The sequence below is a fragment of the Capra hircus genome, chromosome 11, assembly GCF_001704415.2.
Source record: "Capra hircus breed San Clemente chromosome 11, ASM170441v1, whole genome shotgun sequence".
Lineage (NCBI taxonomy): Eukaryota > Metazoa > Chordata > Mammalia > Artiodactyla > Bovidae > Capra > Capra hircus.
In genome coordinates this window covers 66,610,047-66,625,671 of record NC_030818.1, presented here as the reverse complement: position 1 = coordinate 66,625,671, position 15,625 = coordinate 66,610,047, and the positions used below count along the sequence as shown (strand labels likewise).

The 15,625-nt window shown below is 35.8% G+C and overlaps 1 protein-coding gene across 3 annotated transcripts in view; it reads right to left on the bottom strand.

Annotated features, from left to right (window-relative positions):
* Positions 1-15,625, bottom strand: part of APLF (aprataxin and PNKP like factor) — a 98,716-nt gene that overhangs the window by 61,454 nt on the left and 21,637 nt on the right. For 2 of the 3 annotated variants that reach the window (XM_018055441.1, XM_018055442.1), the window contains exons 3-4: positions 3,378-3,522; positions 2,923-3,049 (exon numbers count right to left, since the gene is read on the bottom strand). In XM_018055441.1, coding sequence (XP_017910930.1) covers positions 2,923-3,049; positions 3,378-3,522 — 272 coding nt within the window. Of the gene's footprint in view, positions 1-2,922; positions 3,050-3,377; positions 3,523-10,622; positions 10,796-15,625 lie in introns of all 3 variants that reach the window. The other variant, XM_018055443.1, reaches the window with a different exon arrangement.

Here is a 15,625-nt window from a genome sequence, read left to right as displayed (position 1 = left end):
CCTATTAGAATAAAAATATTTCTTCAGAAGAATATAAAATCAAAGTCTCTATACTGTATCATTCATAACGTCCAATATCCAATAGCACAACAGGAAAATGTGACCCACATAAAAGAAAACAGGCAGCCAATAGAAATTAAACCTCAGATGACTGAGAAGTTGCAAAAGAAATGCTGACTGAATAATACAATGTAGCAAAAAAGTTAATAATCTTTAATCAATGGGAATATCCAGAAGATGACTGTGGTATCTGCCACATCTATGAACTGTGCTAGAACACTGGTCTCATCATCTTTGACTCTTTTCAGCACATAACATTGTGTGCTTGTAATTTTTTAATTTAGTCTGAAATGTTTTTACTGTGCTTATCTTTTATCATAGGCATGACCCTGGTGGATTTGTTTGAAAATCTATTTAATGACATCTGGAACTAAAAATAGGATAAATCAAAAAACCAGCAGAATTTAAAATAAAATAATAATAACAATTAGCAGACTTTGCAGAGGAACTAGGATTCAATCCCTGTCATTTGGGCTCCAGTGAATTCTCTCACTAATGGGTGTACCACTGCCTCTACATTTATTTTTACTGTTTTTCTTACATATATAAATGGCACATATTCTTACGGGTGAAACCTAGAGTTGACAGGAAACGATTTTTCAGAATTTTTTTTTTCACTGTAGTACAAAGGGAGTATTTTAGTAACATGTCACAATCCTTTAATACTTGTAGTTTCTGATCAGCTAATTTCCTTTCTATAATTTATACCATAACAATAAAATAATGGTAGACTTCTAAGACATTCACACAGTTTTTAATCACACTTAAAGACACTATAATAAGTTAAATAATAAGATAATGCTTAAATTATATTAATATTAGGAGAGTGGACAAGTAGAGAGACATTAGTGTGGTCGGCAGAATTCTAAAATGACCCCTCCCCAAGATTTCCTGCCCTAATCCCCAGGACTGTGAATGTGATATCATGCCCATGATTGTGTTTGGTTATATGGCAAAATAAATGTTGCAGTTTACATATTTTTAAGGTTATTTTTAAGTCTATTTTTAAGTTTATAAATCAGTTTCTCCATATCAGTTTCAGCTCAGTTCAGTTCAGTCGCTCAGTCATGTCTGACTCTTTGCGACCCCATGAATCGCAGCATGCCAGGTCTCCCTGTCCATCACCAACTCCCGGAGTTCACTCAGACTCACACCCATCGAGTCCGTGATGCCATCCCGCCATCTCATCCTCTGTCGTCCCCTTCTCCTCCTGCCCCTAATCCCTCCCAGCATCAGAGTTTTTTCCAATGCGTCAACTCTTGGCATCAGGTGGCCAAAGTACTGGAGCTTCAGCTTTAGCATCATTCCTTCCAAAGAAATCTCAGGGCTGATTTCCTTCAGAATGGACTGGTTGGATCTCCTTTCAGTCCAAGGGACTCTCAAGAGTCTTCTCCAACACCGCAGTTCAAAAGCATCAAATTTTTGGCGCTCAGCCTTCTTCACAGTCCAACTCTCACATCCATACATGACCACAGGAAAAACCATAGCCTTGACTAGACGGACCTTAGTCAGCAAAGTAATAACGTCTCTGCTTTTGAACATGCTATCTAGTTCAGTTCAGTTCAGTTCAGTCGCTCAGTCGTGTCCTACTCTTTACGACCCCATGAATTGCAGCACACCAGGCCTCCCTGTCCATCACCATCTCCCGGAGTTCACTCAGACTCATGTCCATTGAGTCCGTGATGCCATCCAGCCATCTCATCCTCGGTCGTCCCCTTCTCCTCCTGCCCCCAATCCCTCCCAGCATCAGAGTCTTTTCCAATGAGTCAACTCTTCACATCAGGTGGCCAAAGTACTGGAGCTTCAGCTTCAGCATCGTTCCTTCTAAAGAAATCCCAGGGTTGATCTCCTTCAGAAAGGACTGGTTGGATCTCCTTGCAGTCCAAGGGACCCTCAAGAGTCTTCTCCAACACCACAGTTCAAAAGCATCAATTCTTCGGCACTCAGCCTTCTTCACAGTCCAACTCTCACATCCATACATGACCACAGGAAAAACCATAGCCTTGACTAGATGGACCTTAGTTGGCAAAGTAATGTCTCTGCTTTTCAATATGCTGCCTAGGTTGGTCATAACTTTTCTTCCAAGGAGTAAGTGTCTTTTAATTTCATGGCTGCAGTCACCATCTGCAGTGATTTTGGAGCCCCGAAAAATAAAGTCTGACACTGTCTCTACTATTTCCCCATCTATTTCCCATGAAGTGATGGGACCAGATGCCATGATCTTCATTTTCTGAATGTTGAGCTTTAAGCCAACATTTTCACTCTCCTCTTTCACTTTCATCAAGAGGCTTTTTAGTTCCTCTTCACTTTCTGCCATAAGGGTGGTGTCATCTACATATCTGAGGTCTCTGCTTTTGAATATACTATCTAGGTTGGTCACACATTTTCTTCCAAGGAGTAAGTGTCTTTTAATTTCAGGGCTGCAATCACCATCTGCAGTGATTTTAGAGCCCAGAAAAATAAAGTCTGACACTGTTTCCACTGTTTCCCCATCTATTTCCCATGAAGTGATGGGACCGGATGCCATAATCGTCGTTTTCTGAATGTTGAGCTTCTGTCCTTTATCGAGCCCATCTTTGCATGAAATGTTCCCTTATCCTGAATTAATTAACTGGAAGATAATGTACATGGGCCCGATCTAATCAACAAATTCTTTAAGCAGAGTTTTCTCAGTTGGTCACTAAGGAGAAATTAGACGCAAAGCAGGAGAAAGGTCTGTTGTGCCATGCTGGCCTTGAAGATGAAGTTCAGAACTGAAAAATGCCCTCTAGTAGCTGAGAGTGAGCCCTGGCCAATAGTCAGCAGGAAAACAAGTCCTCCAACTACAAGTTCTGTCAAATATTTTCTTGAAACAAAACCTACCTCCACTGATGCCTGAAAGGTTCCGATCACTTGAATTTTCTGTTAACATCCATGTTGGGAGGATTCTTTTCCTCTCGGAAGGATTTGGCTGTTGCTTATTCAGGTCTCTACTTTCACCTATGAAAGACTAAAAAGCACCTATATATTAATTGCTAAAAATAATCCTGCATCCTTAATGAAACTTCACAATGATTTACTTTGAAGAAATCTACCATTAAAAAACCCATCTGCAGCTGTGGACTGAATTAGTTAAATTTCTCAAAGGAAGAAATTCAACATTTCTATTAGCTAAAGTGTTGGTCTAATGTGACCTTCTCTAGAGCTTTACTTAAAAACAGGAAAAGCAGATCAATGCTGGCAATTTTGTCAAGATATGTCTAGTATCAGTTGTCTTTTCTCTCCTCAATACAACTTAAGTAACATGTTATAAATGGATGAGATCTTAAATTTCTTACCACATTATTTGCAGTGGTCTGGGTCCTCGCTGTTTTTGTGCTTCTTTCCAATTGTGGAGCACTGGGTGTTTTATCAGGCAAATCAACTGAGGAAGATTTTGGTGTTTCATTCAATATATCATCTTCATCAAGCATTTGACTATTTCTATAAAATACAATTGAAATTCATTTATTAATCATTTAAACTGAAAACACTTCTATTGCCTACCATGACATTATGCGATTCTCCCAAGTTTATGTAACTAATGAGTCATGCTACTTTTATCAGACTTAGGAAGATAAGAAGCAGATTACAGTATACCAGAATAAAATACATAGACTAGAATATGTTCTTCATGTTCTGCCCACTGTATCATTATCACATTAATCTTTCCAAAGCATGGGCCTAGAAACCACAGCTATTTATAAGATGGGCAGTAGCCATCTCTATGAAGGATGAAGAGCTATTTACTTATTTAGTAAATAGGCAAATAAGTCCAGATTGTCTACAAAAGTTAAGATCACCTCCAAGTTTCCAAAGAGAAAATGCAAACTGTAAGAACATCAGCTAAACTAGTTAGGTTTTTGAAGAAAAAACAAAACCCTGAGGTCAAGTTCACACACAGCTGCTACTGGGTCCTGGCTATTACAGCCACTTGTGAAATCTCCCAATTTGTAGTCCAACAAAGGAGCATCCAAGGTCATATGTGGGACATACTAGCAGAACTAACTGCCTCCTACTTGCTGCAAAGTGTGGTAAGATTATCCAAAGTTCTAAATCATTATTCTTTATGTAAGCATAGACAGGAATCAACAAACTTATCTTTTTGACAATGTGAAAATGTAGATGGAAATACTACTCAGAAATAAAAAGGAAAAAAGTACTGATTATACAACATCTTGGGAATTTCAAAGGCAGTTTGCTAAGTGAAAGAAGCCAGACACAAAAGTATGTATCACATGAATCCATTTATGTGGCTTTCTGAAGGAGTAAAGCTGAAAGGACAGAAATCAAATCGGTAGTCACCAGAAGCTGGGGTGGGGGAGAGGAATGACCACAAAGAGGCAAGGGGGAATTTTGGGGGTAAATTAAAATGTTCTAGGTCTCATTATGGTGGTTCTTACGTGACTATATAAATTCGTCAAACTACATCGAATTATACATTTAAAGGGGGTAAATTTTACTATGTGTAAAATGTTTCTCAGTAAAAGGGAAATTTTAAAAATTAAAGATATAAGATTTTTAAAATTTGTCTAGCTGAGAAAAGAATAATTATTGGCTTATCTTATTTATCTTCTAGGAATAACCTCCCTCCAAGGCAGACTTCAATTCATGGCAGGAATCAACCAAAATAAAAACTTAGACCAAGTTTATGCATAACACCACAGTTTTTGTTCATTCAATAAATATTTTAAAAATACCTAGTGTATGTTATGGAGAAGGCAATGGCACCCCATTCCAGCACTCTTGCCTGGAAAATCCCATGGATAGAGGAGCCTGGTGGGCTGCAGTCCATGGGGTCGCTAAGAGTCGGACACGACTGAACGACTTCACTTTCACTTTTCACTTTCATGCATTGGAAAAGGAAATGGCAACCCACTCCAGTGTTCTTGCCTGGAGAATCCCAGGGATGGGGGAGCCTGGTGGGCTGCCGTCTATGGGGTCGCACAGAGTTGGACACGACTGAAGCGACTTAGCAGCAGCAGCAGTGTATGTTAGATACTACGCCAGGTATAGGGGATTCAGAGTTGAAAATGTATGATTGTTCTACCCATAAAACTGCACTCCCACAAAATATTCAAATCCATTTTACTCACAACACACAGGTGTGCTTCCAAATTCTAATTTTTTCCCTCAAATTTCCTTAACATTTGAAAAATATTAAGAAACACTCTAGAGAAATGCTATGGCTTTTCGCAACTTACAGTGTTAGAAATTGAGCAACATCATCCATTCCATTTCCAGTTTTTCTATTCTGGCATAAATCCACTAATATACATCCCTATAGCCATAGGAAAATTTTTTAGTATTTACCAAGAATAAATATAACAAAAAAAACCCCGATCCCCCCCAAAATTCTATTTAACATTTAGCTCCAAACAGGTCAAAGTACAAATGATTTTAGTACACTTTTATTTAAATATAAGTATTGCCACTGTAAAATGAACATCTTCCTATTTTTAGCTTCAAATATTAATACTTCCTCGAGCAAATCAACTATCACAGATTTATAAGACAGTGAACTAGAATTTGTTAAAAATTAAAAACTTGGAATTTAAATACAATAAACAAAGATAAATGAATTCTCCCTTTCTTTGGCAATAGCTATCAAGACATAATTTACATAATCATGAAATTCATGCTTCTAAAGTATAAAATATAGTAGTTTTCAGTATATTCACAAAGTTGTACAACCATCACCAATATCTAATTTTGGAATGTACTCACTGTCTCAAAAAGAAATACCATATGCATTCAGTTCAGTTCAGTTGCTCAGTCATGTCCAACTCTTTGCGACCCCATGAATTGCAGCACGCCAGGCCTCCCTGTCCATCACCAACTCCCGGAGTTCATTCAAACTCACATCCATTGAGTCAGTGATGTCATCCAGCCATCTCATCCTCTGTCGTCCCCTTCTCCTCCTGCCCCCAATCCCTCCCAGCATCAGAGTCTTTTCCAAAGAGTCAACTCTTCGCATGAAGTGGCCAAAGTACTGGAGTTTCAGTTGCATTAGCAGCCACTTATTCTCTTCTCCAGCCCTGGCAACTGCCATCTACTTTCTGTCTCTAGGCATGTACATTTTCTGACACTTCATATAGATAGAATCATATAACCTTTTGTGTATACAGTTGTTTTCAGTTCTTTTGTGTATATTCCTAGGAGCAGAATTACTAGGTCACAAGTAACTCTACATTTAAAATTCTGAGGAACTGCCAGAATGAGTTCCACAGAGGCAGTAAAGACTTACTTACAACCCCACTACCAAAATATATGAGTTTCAATCTCTCCACAACTTCACCAGCACTTCTTACTATCTGTCTTACTGTAGCTATCCTAATGAATGTGAAATGGGAGCTCATTGTGGCTTTTATTTACATTTCATGTTGAGCACCTATTTTCATGTGCTTATTGGCCAGTTGGGTACCTCCTTTGAAGAAATCCAGTATGGATTTTGGAAACTGGATTCTCTAATTACTGAATTGTAAAGGTTCTTTATATATTCTGGATAGAAGTCCCTTATCAGATACATGACTTGCAAATATTCTCTCTCATTCTGAGGGTAATCTTTTTACATTCTTGATGACATCCTTAGAAGTACAGAAGTTTTTAATGGTGATGAAATCCAATTTATCTACTTTCTTGCTTGCTTGTGCTTTTGGTGTTATATCTAAGAAATCACTGCCTAATCCAAGCGTTTTTTCCTAAGGATTTCATAGTTTTAGCTCTTTTAGTTAGGTCTCTGGTCTATTTTTATATGGTGTGAGGTTGGAGTATTTTGCATTTGTCTCAGCACCATTTGTTATTCTTTTCCCCATTTAATTGTTTTGGCACTCTCATTGAAAATTAATCGGCCATAGTGTAAAGGTTTATTTCTGGACTGTCGATTCTATTCCACTGATCCATATGTCTTTCCTACACATGTATCACAGTGTCTCAATTACTGTAGCTTTGAAGCAGGTTTTGAAATTGAGAAGTGTGAATCTTCCAACTCTTTTCTTCTTTTTAAAGACTGCTTGGAAGTCCAGTACTTGCATGCTGCAACTACTGAAGCCTATGCATCTAGAGCCTGTGGTCCGCAACCAGAGAAGCCACCGCAGGAAGAAGACCATGCACTACAACAAACAGCAGCCTGCGCTCACCGGAACTAGAGAAAGCCCACACACAGCAACAGAGACCCGGCACAGCCAAAAATAAATACATAAATAAAAATAGAGATTGTTTTGGCAATTAAGTTATTTTTAAAAATATAGTCTGTTATATTTAAATATAAGTTATATATTTTGTCTTTAATACAAAATATATTAATATGAATGAGCTAGACCTAAAAGTTTAAAATGATTATAAATAAATTATAAACATGCATGTTTTCATACTACAATGGCATTTTCATCAACATTTCATTATTTTGTCCAAAATTAAATAGTGAGTAAAAGTATCTATTTAAACGGAAACTAAGTATTAAGCACTTTAACAATTTGAAAGAAAAAATAATTTGGTACAAATGATTTCCTTTCCTTTCCTCAACGGTGTTTTAAAGAAAACAATCACTCCAGAGAGATAATGTTGTACTTGCTTATCAGAAATGGGATTCAGATGAGGAAAATATTATAGAGTATTTCATTCATGTATTCAAGAAACCAAGGAGGAGAAGGGGGCAACAGAAGATGAGACAGTTGGATGTCATCATCAACTCAATGGACATGAGTTTAAGCAAACTCTGGGAGATAGGGAAGGACAGAGAGGGCTGGCATGCTGCAGTCCACAGGGTCACAAAGAATTGGACACGCCTGAGCAACTGAATAGCAACAACAAAATGGCTGCTAAGCACCCACTACTGGGAAGGCCCCAGGAATGCAAAATTAATGTTGACCCTTCTATATGTAATACATCATAATTTAATTAACTAAAATATAAAACTTTTTTTTTTACTTTCTCTGACTTCTGAAAAAAGTATAGCTTTTGGTACAATAATTTCATAGAAATTATGCTCTAAGTCAGTTATGAATGGGCTTTATTATACAGAATCTAAATACTACATGAAAAGCATGCTGACATGAGTAAAATGAGAACCTGAAGAAACGACAAGCCTTTGCACTGTTATTTTGTTCTTCAAACCTCTTTCTTAAATTCATAGCTGGTTGGAAGAAAAAATTTATAATGAAATCAGAGTCCTTATAACTTACACAAAGCACATAGGTTTTTTATTCTTACTCAAAATTTAAAATATTTCAACATGTATTATAAAAGTATAGAGAGATTAACTGGAGTGAGGTATCCCAGAGGTCCACATCTCCACACCCAACTGCCTGCAAACTCTACTGCTGGAAACCTCTAGCCAAAGAACTAGTAAGACAGGAACACAATCCCATCCATCAAAAAAAAAAAAGGCAAAAAAATATATATATATACATATACATGTATGTATGTTACAGATGAAGGAGCACGGTAAAAAACTACAAAACGTATCGCATAGAGAGGAAATAGGGAACCTATCAGAAAGAATGTAGAGTGATGACAATAACATCATCTGCAAATAAAGACAGTTTTGCTTCTTTCTTTTCAATAGGATGCCCTTTGTTTCTTTCTCTTGATTTACTGGATTGGCTAGGACCTCCAGTAAATGGATATCTCTGTTTTGCCCCCAACAGTAGGGAGAGAACTTTCAAGTACCTCACTATTAAGTATATTTTTATAGGATGGAAATTTCCTTCTTTTCCTAGTTTTCTCTAAGGTTTTAAAAAATTAATCATGAACATGCATTAAATTTTTGTCACAACTGCTTTTATGCATCTACTGAAATGACAGTTCCTTAATCTGTTATAGTAAATTTCATTGATTGATTTTTATATGATAAACTCATCTTGCAGTTCTCAAATTTCACTTGGTCATAGTATATTAAAATCCTTTTTACACATTGCTGGTTTTGACTTGTAAATATTTTCTTATAAGGACTTCAGGTCTATATTTACTTCTTTTGTAATGTTCTTATCTGATTAGTGGCGAAGTGTACTCTCTTCTATTTTGGAGAAAAAAGTATAATAGTGGTATTATTTATTCTTTGTAAGTTAAAAGAATTCACTGGTGAAGTTCCTTGTGGGAATTTCTTAAATTAGGAACTCAATTTCTTTAATGAATATAAGATTCATCAGATTTTCTATTTCTTTCTGTGTCAGTTTTCGTAAATTGTGTTTTTCAAGAAATGTTATGCATTCATTTAGGCCATCAATTTTACTCCCATAGAATTCTAAATAATAATTTCTTCATTATTCTTTCAAGGTCTGCAGGATCAGTAGTGATATCCCCTGCTCCATTTCTGGTACTGATAATTTGTTTCCCAGCTTTTTTTTTCCTTAGTAAGCCTTACTAAGGTCTTATCAATTGTATTAGTCTTTTCAAAGAACTAACTTTAGGCTTTGTTGATTTTCTTTGTTATTTGTCTATGTTCTATTTCACTGATTTCTAGTCTTATTTTTCTTATTATTTCTTTTTTGGGATTAATTTACTGATTATCTTCTAAAAGCAGAAGCATATAGAATTCATTTTATAGCTTTCTTCTCTCCTAATAAAAGCATTTAATATAAATTTTCCTCAAATGCCTACTGTCATAAATGTTTCTGTTATGCTTTCAGTATTATTTTGTTCAAAATGTTTTCTAATTGCCCTTGAGATTTCTTTTGGACCCATGGGCTACTTAGTGCTGCTGCTGCTGCTAAGTCGCTTCAGTCATGCCCGACTCTGCGCAACCCCATAGACGGCAGCCCACCAGGCTCCTCCATCCCTGGGATTCTCCAGGCAAGAACACTGGAGTGGGTTGCCATTTCCTTCTCCAATGCATGAAAGTGAAAAGTGAAAGTGAAGTCGCTCAGTGAGCTACTTAATTCCAAAACACTTGAAGATCTTCCTAGACATTTATTTTTATTGATTTTTAATTTAATACCAGTGCAATCAAAGAACATACTCTATATAATTTTGTCCATCTACTTCTTTTTTTGTGTGTGTGTGTCCATCTACTTCTATAGGTCCAGTTTAAGTATTCTATAATTTAAAAGCTAAACAAAGGCAAATAATCTGCTAATGACTGCCTCAATAAAACTCACGGCATTAATTATAACTTTACATCAGCCATTTATTGTAATACTCATTTCACCAGTTTCCCTATTTTATATTTTCTGTTATTTTTATAAGAAAGAAGAATTACACAAATATAATCTAAACCAGAGGTTAATACCTTAAGAAAATTTAAAAGTTAAAAAACGAAAAGATTAAGAAAATATAGTCAGTTTCATATTAATTATCCTGATTATTATTTGATGGAAAAAGCATTCTAAACATAATGTTTGTAAAAGATGCAATATATAGAAGCAATCACTACTGAGGCATAAGTTTCCAAAACCATGTGTTTTCTAGAAGCACACTCACACACATCATGAAAGACCTACATCACCACTATATTTAGAGTGGTCTCAACTGAAGCTTTTGTGGATGACTGAGGAATAAGATTACAAATATCATTACTTTAATCACACTTCATCAGGCACTCTTACCTTAAAGTACACTCCATTTCCATTTCAGAATGTGTGGACAAGACACAGAAAATGTATTTGTCAACTAATAAAGAAAAGCGATCTCCAGGATTCAACCAGCACCATATATCTGTCTTCAATGGTAAGAGCTGGCTCTTCTCAGAAGACTGATAATAACATGGATTTTTGTGTAGCTAACAAGTTTAAAAAACAGAATACAGTGATGTTATAACTCAAAATCATGACAAAAATACAACTAAATATGAACTGATTCAAAATTTTAGTGTCAAAACAATTTTAAGTATAAATTTACACTTAAAAGTCTAATGAATTTGGCACTTCAAGGTACCATATAATTATAATCTAACCATACAAAAAAATAGTTGTATTATAGTTCTGATTTCTCTAGGAATCAAAGAAAAAAGCAAAGTTATTAATTAACTGGTTAAAAGATACTGTGCTTGACAGACGACTAGACACTGGAAAGAGAAGCATGAAAAATAATTATCAGTATGGAAACTGGGTCCCCCAATTTTTATCCAAAATTCACTAATCCCTAGAAAATTCTTCTCTGTTCATTTTCCCCTAGTAATTACTATAATTAAAAAATGAGAATCTATGGGAATGAAAATTCTGACCAAATTTCTCAAGCAAACAACATACCTTTAAAAACAAAAAAAATCCTCACAGAAGAATCTTATTTTGTTTTTTCAGTGAAACTCCCCTCTGAAGATCATCATCCATATTCAAATTGTAAGAAGTAAATATATCTCACTGTCAAAACTATTACAATAGCCATTATTTTGAATTATGTTTCCACTAATTACCTAGTGTTAGCAAAGACAAGCACTGCCTCCATAACTAAAACCTATTGAAAGGCACCTTAAAAGCTCTAACTAGAATCAAACTGAAAGTAGCCACTTCCAGATAGCCTTCTTGTCATCCATACCATTGGGTCTTTTAAATGAATAAGCTTCAGCATATAACAAAGCAATCCACATTAATGCAGATTTTCAGGTTTATTTTTTAAAGAATTTTATATAGAGCAACTCCCCCTACCACCCATCTGTCTACTTCATCAGTTTAAATGACATTTTTTTCTGGAGACATCAACCATCTCTCCAGCACAGCAACAACATAAATATCACCTTGATATTGACATATGCTGAATGCTCTCGATTTTTCTATTTATAATTCATTAATGTATCTTGAGACAGAAGTATATTTTCATTCATACGTCAAAACCTTTTCTGACCCCAATCCTTTAAATTATCTATAGGTGTTAAGATATGTCTTATTCACCTTGAGTTTGAACAGACCTGAACTGAGTATAAATTCAGAAGGTAAAACCTTCTATTACTGTAAAAAATATTAATTAGAGAAAAATTAAGGAGGCTTATAATAGGTTTCTTTTTAAATGTATTTTGAAATTCTAAAAATGCATTAGTATTTTTTTTCTTTTTACCCCTCAAAAATCTTCTTTCCATTGGGAAATTCAGTTTCAAATTTTTATTAAATACAGTTACTTTCTTTTTAAAAAAATCTTAATCATTTATGGAATACAAACTAAGTAAAATATAAGTAAGTTTAGAATATTGTTATAAACATGAAGCAAATACTGTTATTAACTTTGGTATATTACTTTGTATTATATTTTTCATTTTTTTAATGTCTATTTCTATGGAAAAAGAATAGGGTATTTAAAGGGTAAATATAAGATATTTTGATTTAGTTTCTATATTAAGCCACAGTAAAATATCCACAAACTTTTACTGAATATCTGTAACCTTTTTTCATTCCATTCAAATGCCAAATCCCAGATCATCTTCCGGGAAGTATACCAGGGCCATTTCTCTTCACCATTTGCAGGCACGGCCCTAGTTCAAGCTCTTACCCACTGCGTGCATCCCTTACTTGTGCTATCATCACATCAAGTCTCCCAGTCTTCTATCACCTCACTGCTTCCCAGGTTACTTTTTACATTTTTTATACATAAGGCCTCTGATGCTTCTCCAATATAAAAAAAAGCATAGAAATGAAGGATCTTCATAAACCTACAGTGGTTTCCAACTCCCACCTTCATACACCAAAATCTTCACCTTATACATACAATCTCTGATCCAATCATTAAGACCTACTCAAAAATGCTCCCTTGTTTACTACAGCCTCAGTAATGTCTTATCCCAACCACCTTTCTGTTTGAACTACGGGAACCAGTTTCTATCAGTCAAAGATTACCTATAATCACCTGACAAATCATCACTAGACTCTAAGGTCCCTGGGCGTCGATAATCAGCTACCACAGTTCTTATAGACTATGATTAAAAGCACTACAGGAGTCTCTAGTAGCAGGAAGAATCAATGATATTTCAACTGTCAGTCATTAAATGAATAATCTCAGGAATGGTTACAAATAGTTTACTATAACAAATGAGGCTGGAAATCCAAAGTACTTACTAAAAATGCTACCTGTTGAGTCACTTAAATAGATTCACTCCTAAAATGTATTAATTCCATTTTCTACAAGAGACCATATTGTATGATTTTTAAAAATTATAATCTATACAATTAGGTAAACTAAATTTTAAACAGAATCCACTTTCATCCTCTAAAAAGCTCCTGGTAGCCAACAGCTCAGCACATGAGCTTACTAGCTTTCAAAATCCCAAGAAAATCACACAAGTAACATTAGCTGTAACCTCATATGACTTCATCTGATCAAATACCATAATATACTTTTAAATTAACCACAGAATGAGAATTTGGGTAGAGGAATCAGAAAGTATTTAGCTAAATTGAGAATGAAAATAATTACATTTTAGAAGCTAAACCATCCAAACAGTACATTTAACCCAGGCCTGTGCTTAGTGTGGGGGGTAGGGGTAGGGGAGTAGAGGGGTAGGTAGGGTAAGGAGCAGACAGTGGGAGTATTAAAGTAAAAGCTACCAGGAAAATAAACACTGCTACCTATAAGCTCAATTTTAAAGAAAGAAAAAACTCTGAAAGCTGCAAGGAATATAATTTATCTAGTTCCAGCAACTGAATTTCATCAGGATCTAGCCTTAAGTCCTTCCCAGGTGTATCTGCAAGGGGAAACATTTCTATTTCCTGTCTGTGTTACAAAAGATAAAAAAGCAGTAAAATAAAATTTGGAGGAAAGGATAGAATTAGAAATTAAAAATAGAGGATATATAAATTTGGTGTGTGTGTGTTAGTCGCTCAGTCGTGTCTGACTCTTTGCCACCCCATGTACTGTAGCCCACCAGGTTCCTCTGTCCATGGAATTCTCCAGGCCAAGAATACTGGAGTGGGTTGCCACTTCCTTCTCCAAGGCATCTTCCTGACCCAGGGATCAAACCTGGGTCTCCTGCATTGCAGGCAGACACTTTACTGTCTGAGCTATTAGCTGCTGCTAAGTCACTTCAGTTGTGTTCAACTCTGTGCAACCCCATAGACAGCAGCCCACTAGGCTCCTCCGTCCCTGGGACTCTCCAGGCAAGAACACTGGAGTGCGTTGCCATTTCCTTCTCCAATGCATGAAAGTGAAGTCACACAGTCATTTCCGGCTCTTAGCGACCCCATGGACTGCAGCCTACCAGGCTCATCCGTCCACTGAATTCTCCAGGCGAGTACTGGAGTGGGGTGCCATTCCCTTCTCCTTTGTGCTGCTAGGGGAAGCCCTTAAATTTGGTAGGTAATTATTTCACTGGGCTTCCCTTGTGATTCAGCTTGTAAAGAATCTGCCTGCAATGTGGGAGACCTGGATTTGACCCCTGGCTTGGAAAGATCCCCCTGGAGAAAGGAACAGCTACCCACTCCAGTATTCTGACCTGGAGAATTCCATGGGGTCGCAAAGAGTCGGACACAACTGAGCGACTTTCACTTTATTTCACTGGGTCAGAGTCATTTTACAAACTATAATAATATGAAATTTTACGAACAAGATGGCATAAGAACAGAGAGGCACTGTAATTTATGCAACATTATATTCCTAGAAAGCGCTGTGAATGTTTGATATTTTCCAAGTTATAACTGAAACTTAACCTTTCATTATGTTACCAGCCACCCCTGACTTCTCTCTCAATGTGGCACTCTGGTATATGGTTAGAGCTTTTGAGTGCTTTTGCACGTTGCTGGGCTTGGAAAGGTTCCCTGTTATTCCTCAGCCTTTTAAGTGAAGCCTCTCCTTTCTTGATAAGTCATGGTCACTAGTGAGGAATGCTGGGTAGCGGTAAGGACAACAGTCAAAACAAGAATATACAGAGTTTCTGCCTGAACTCTAACTGAGGTTTCCTTCTCATAGGTTAAGATAAGATGATGTTCTTATTCATGAGCATTTGAAAGATTCAGATGAATCTCTAAACAATATTAAATAATGATACAGCCTTAAGTTCACAAAAGCTAAGATGTTAAATACAAAAGCATAAAATTCTAAGAGAAGAAAAGGTTAATTATTTAAGAAAGGAAACTGATTATATTTCTTTAAAAAGACATAAAAAAACCAAAGTCAAACAAAAGTCAACTTGAGTATTTTTCCCTCAGCTGAAATCACTTAATATTTAAATGTAGGTGGTTAAATACTAAGCATTTAGCAAATCCATCCACAAAGAAAGTGGGCCAATCTGTGTGGACCATCATTTCCTTTTTCTTTTCCTAAAAATGTCCATACCAGGAGATCCCAAAACTAAGCACAAAAGTGACATCTCAAGAGATCTGATGTTTGATCCTATAATTTACATCTAAATAAATATTACTCATTCAGTAAGCTAAAAAAAAAAAAACTATGTCAATCTATGTACACTCCAACTAAAAAGCCATGTATACAAGAAATCCAAAAGATAGTTTATAATAAAGTAGACAAAAATCTAGTGATATTAATAAAAAGAGGGAATATATATAGAATATTTGGAATGAAAACAATGACTCATAAAATGTAGTACTCATAAAATGAAGCTTTTAAAAATTAATAGAACACTATAAATACTTTAATATCAATATATTTATAAATACGGCCGAAATTGACA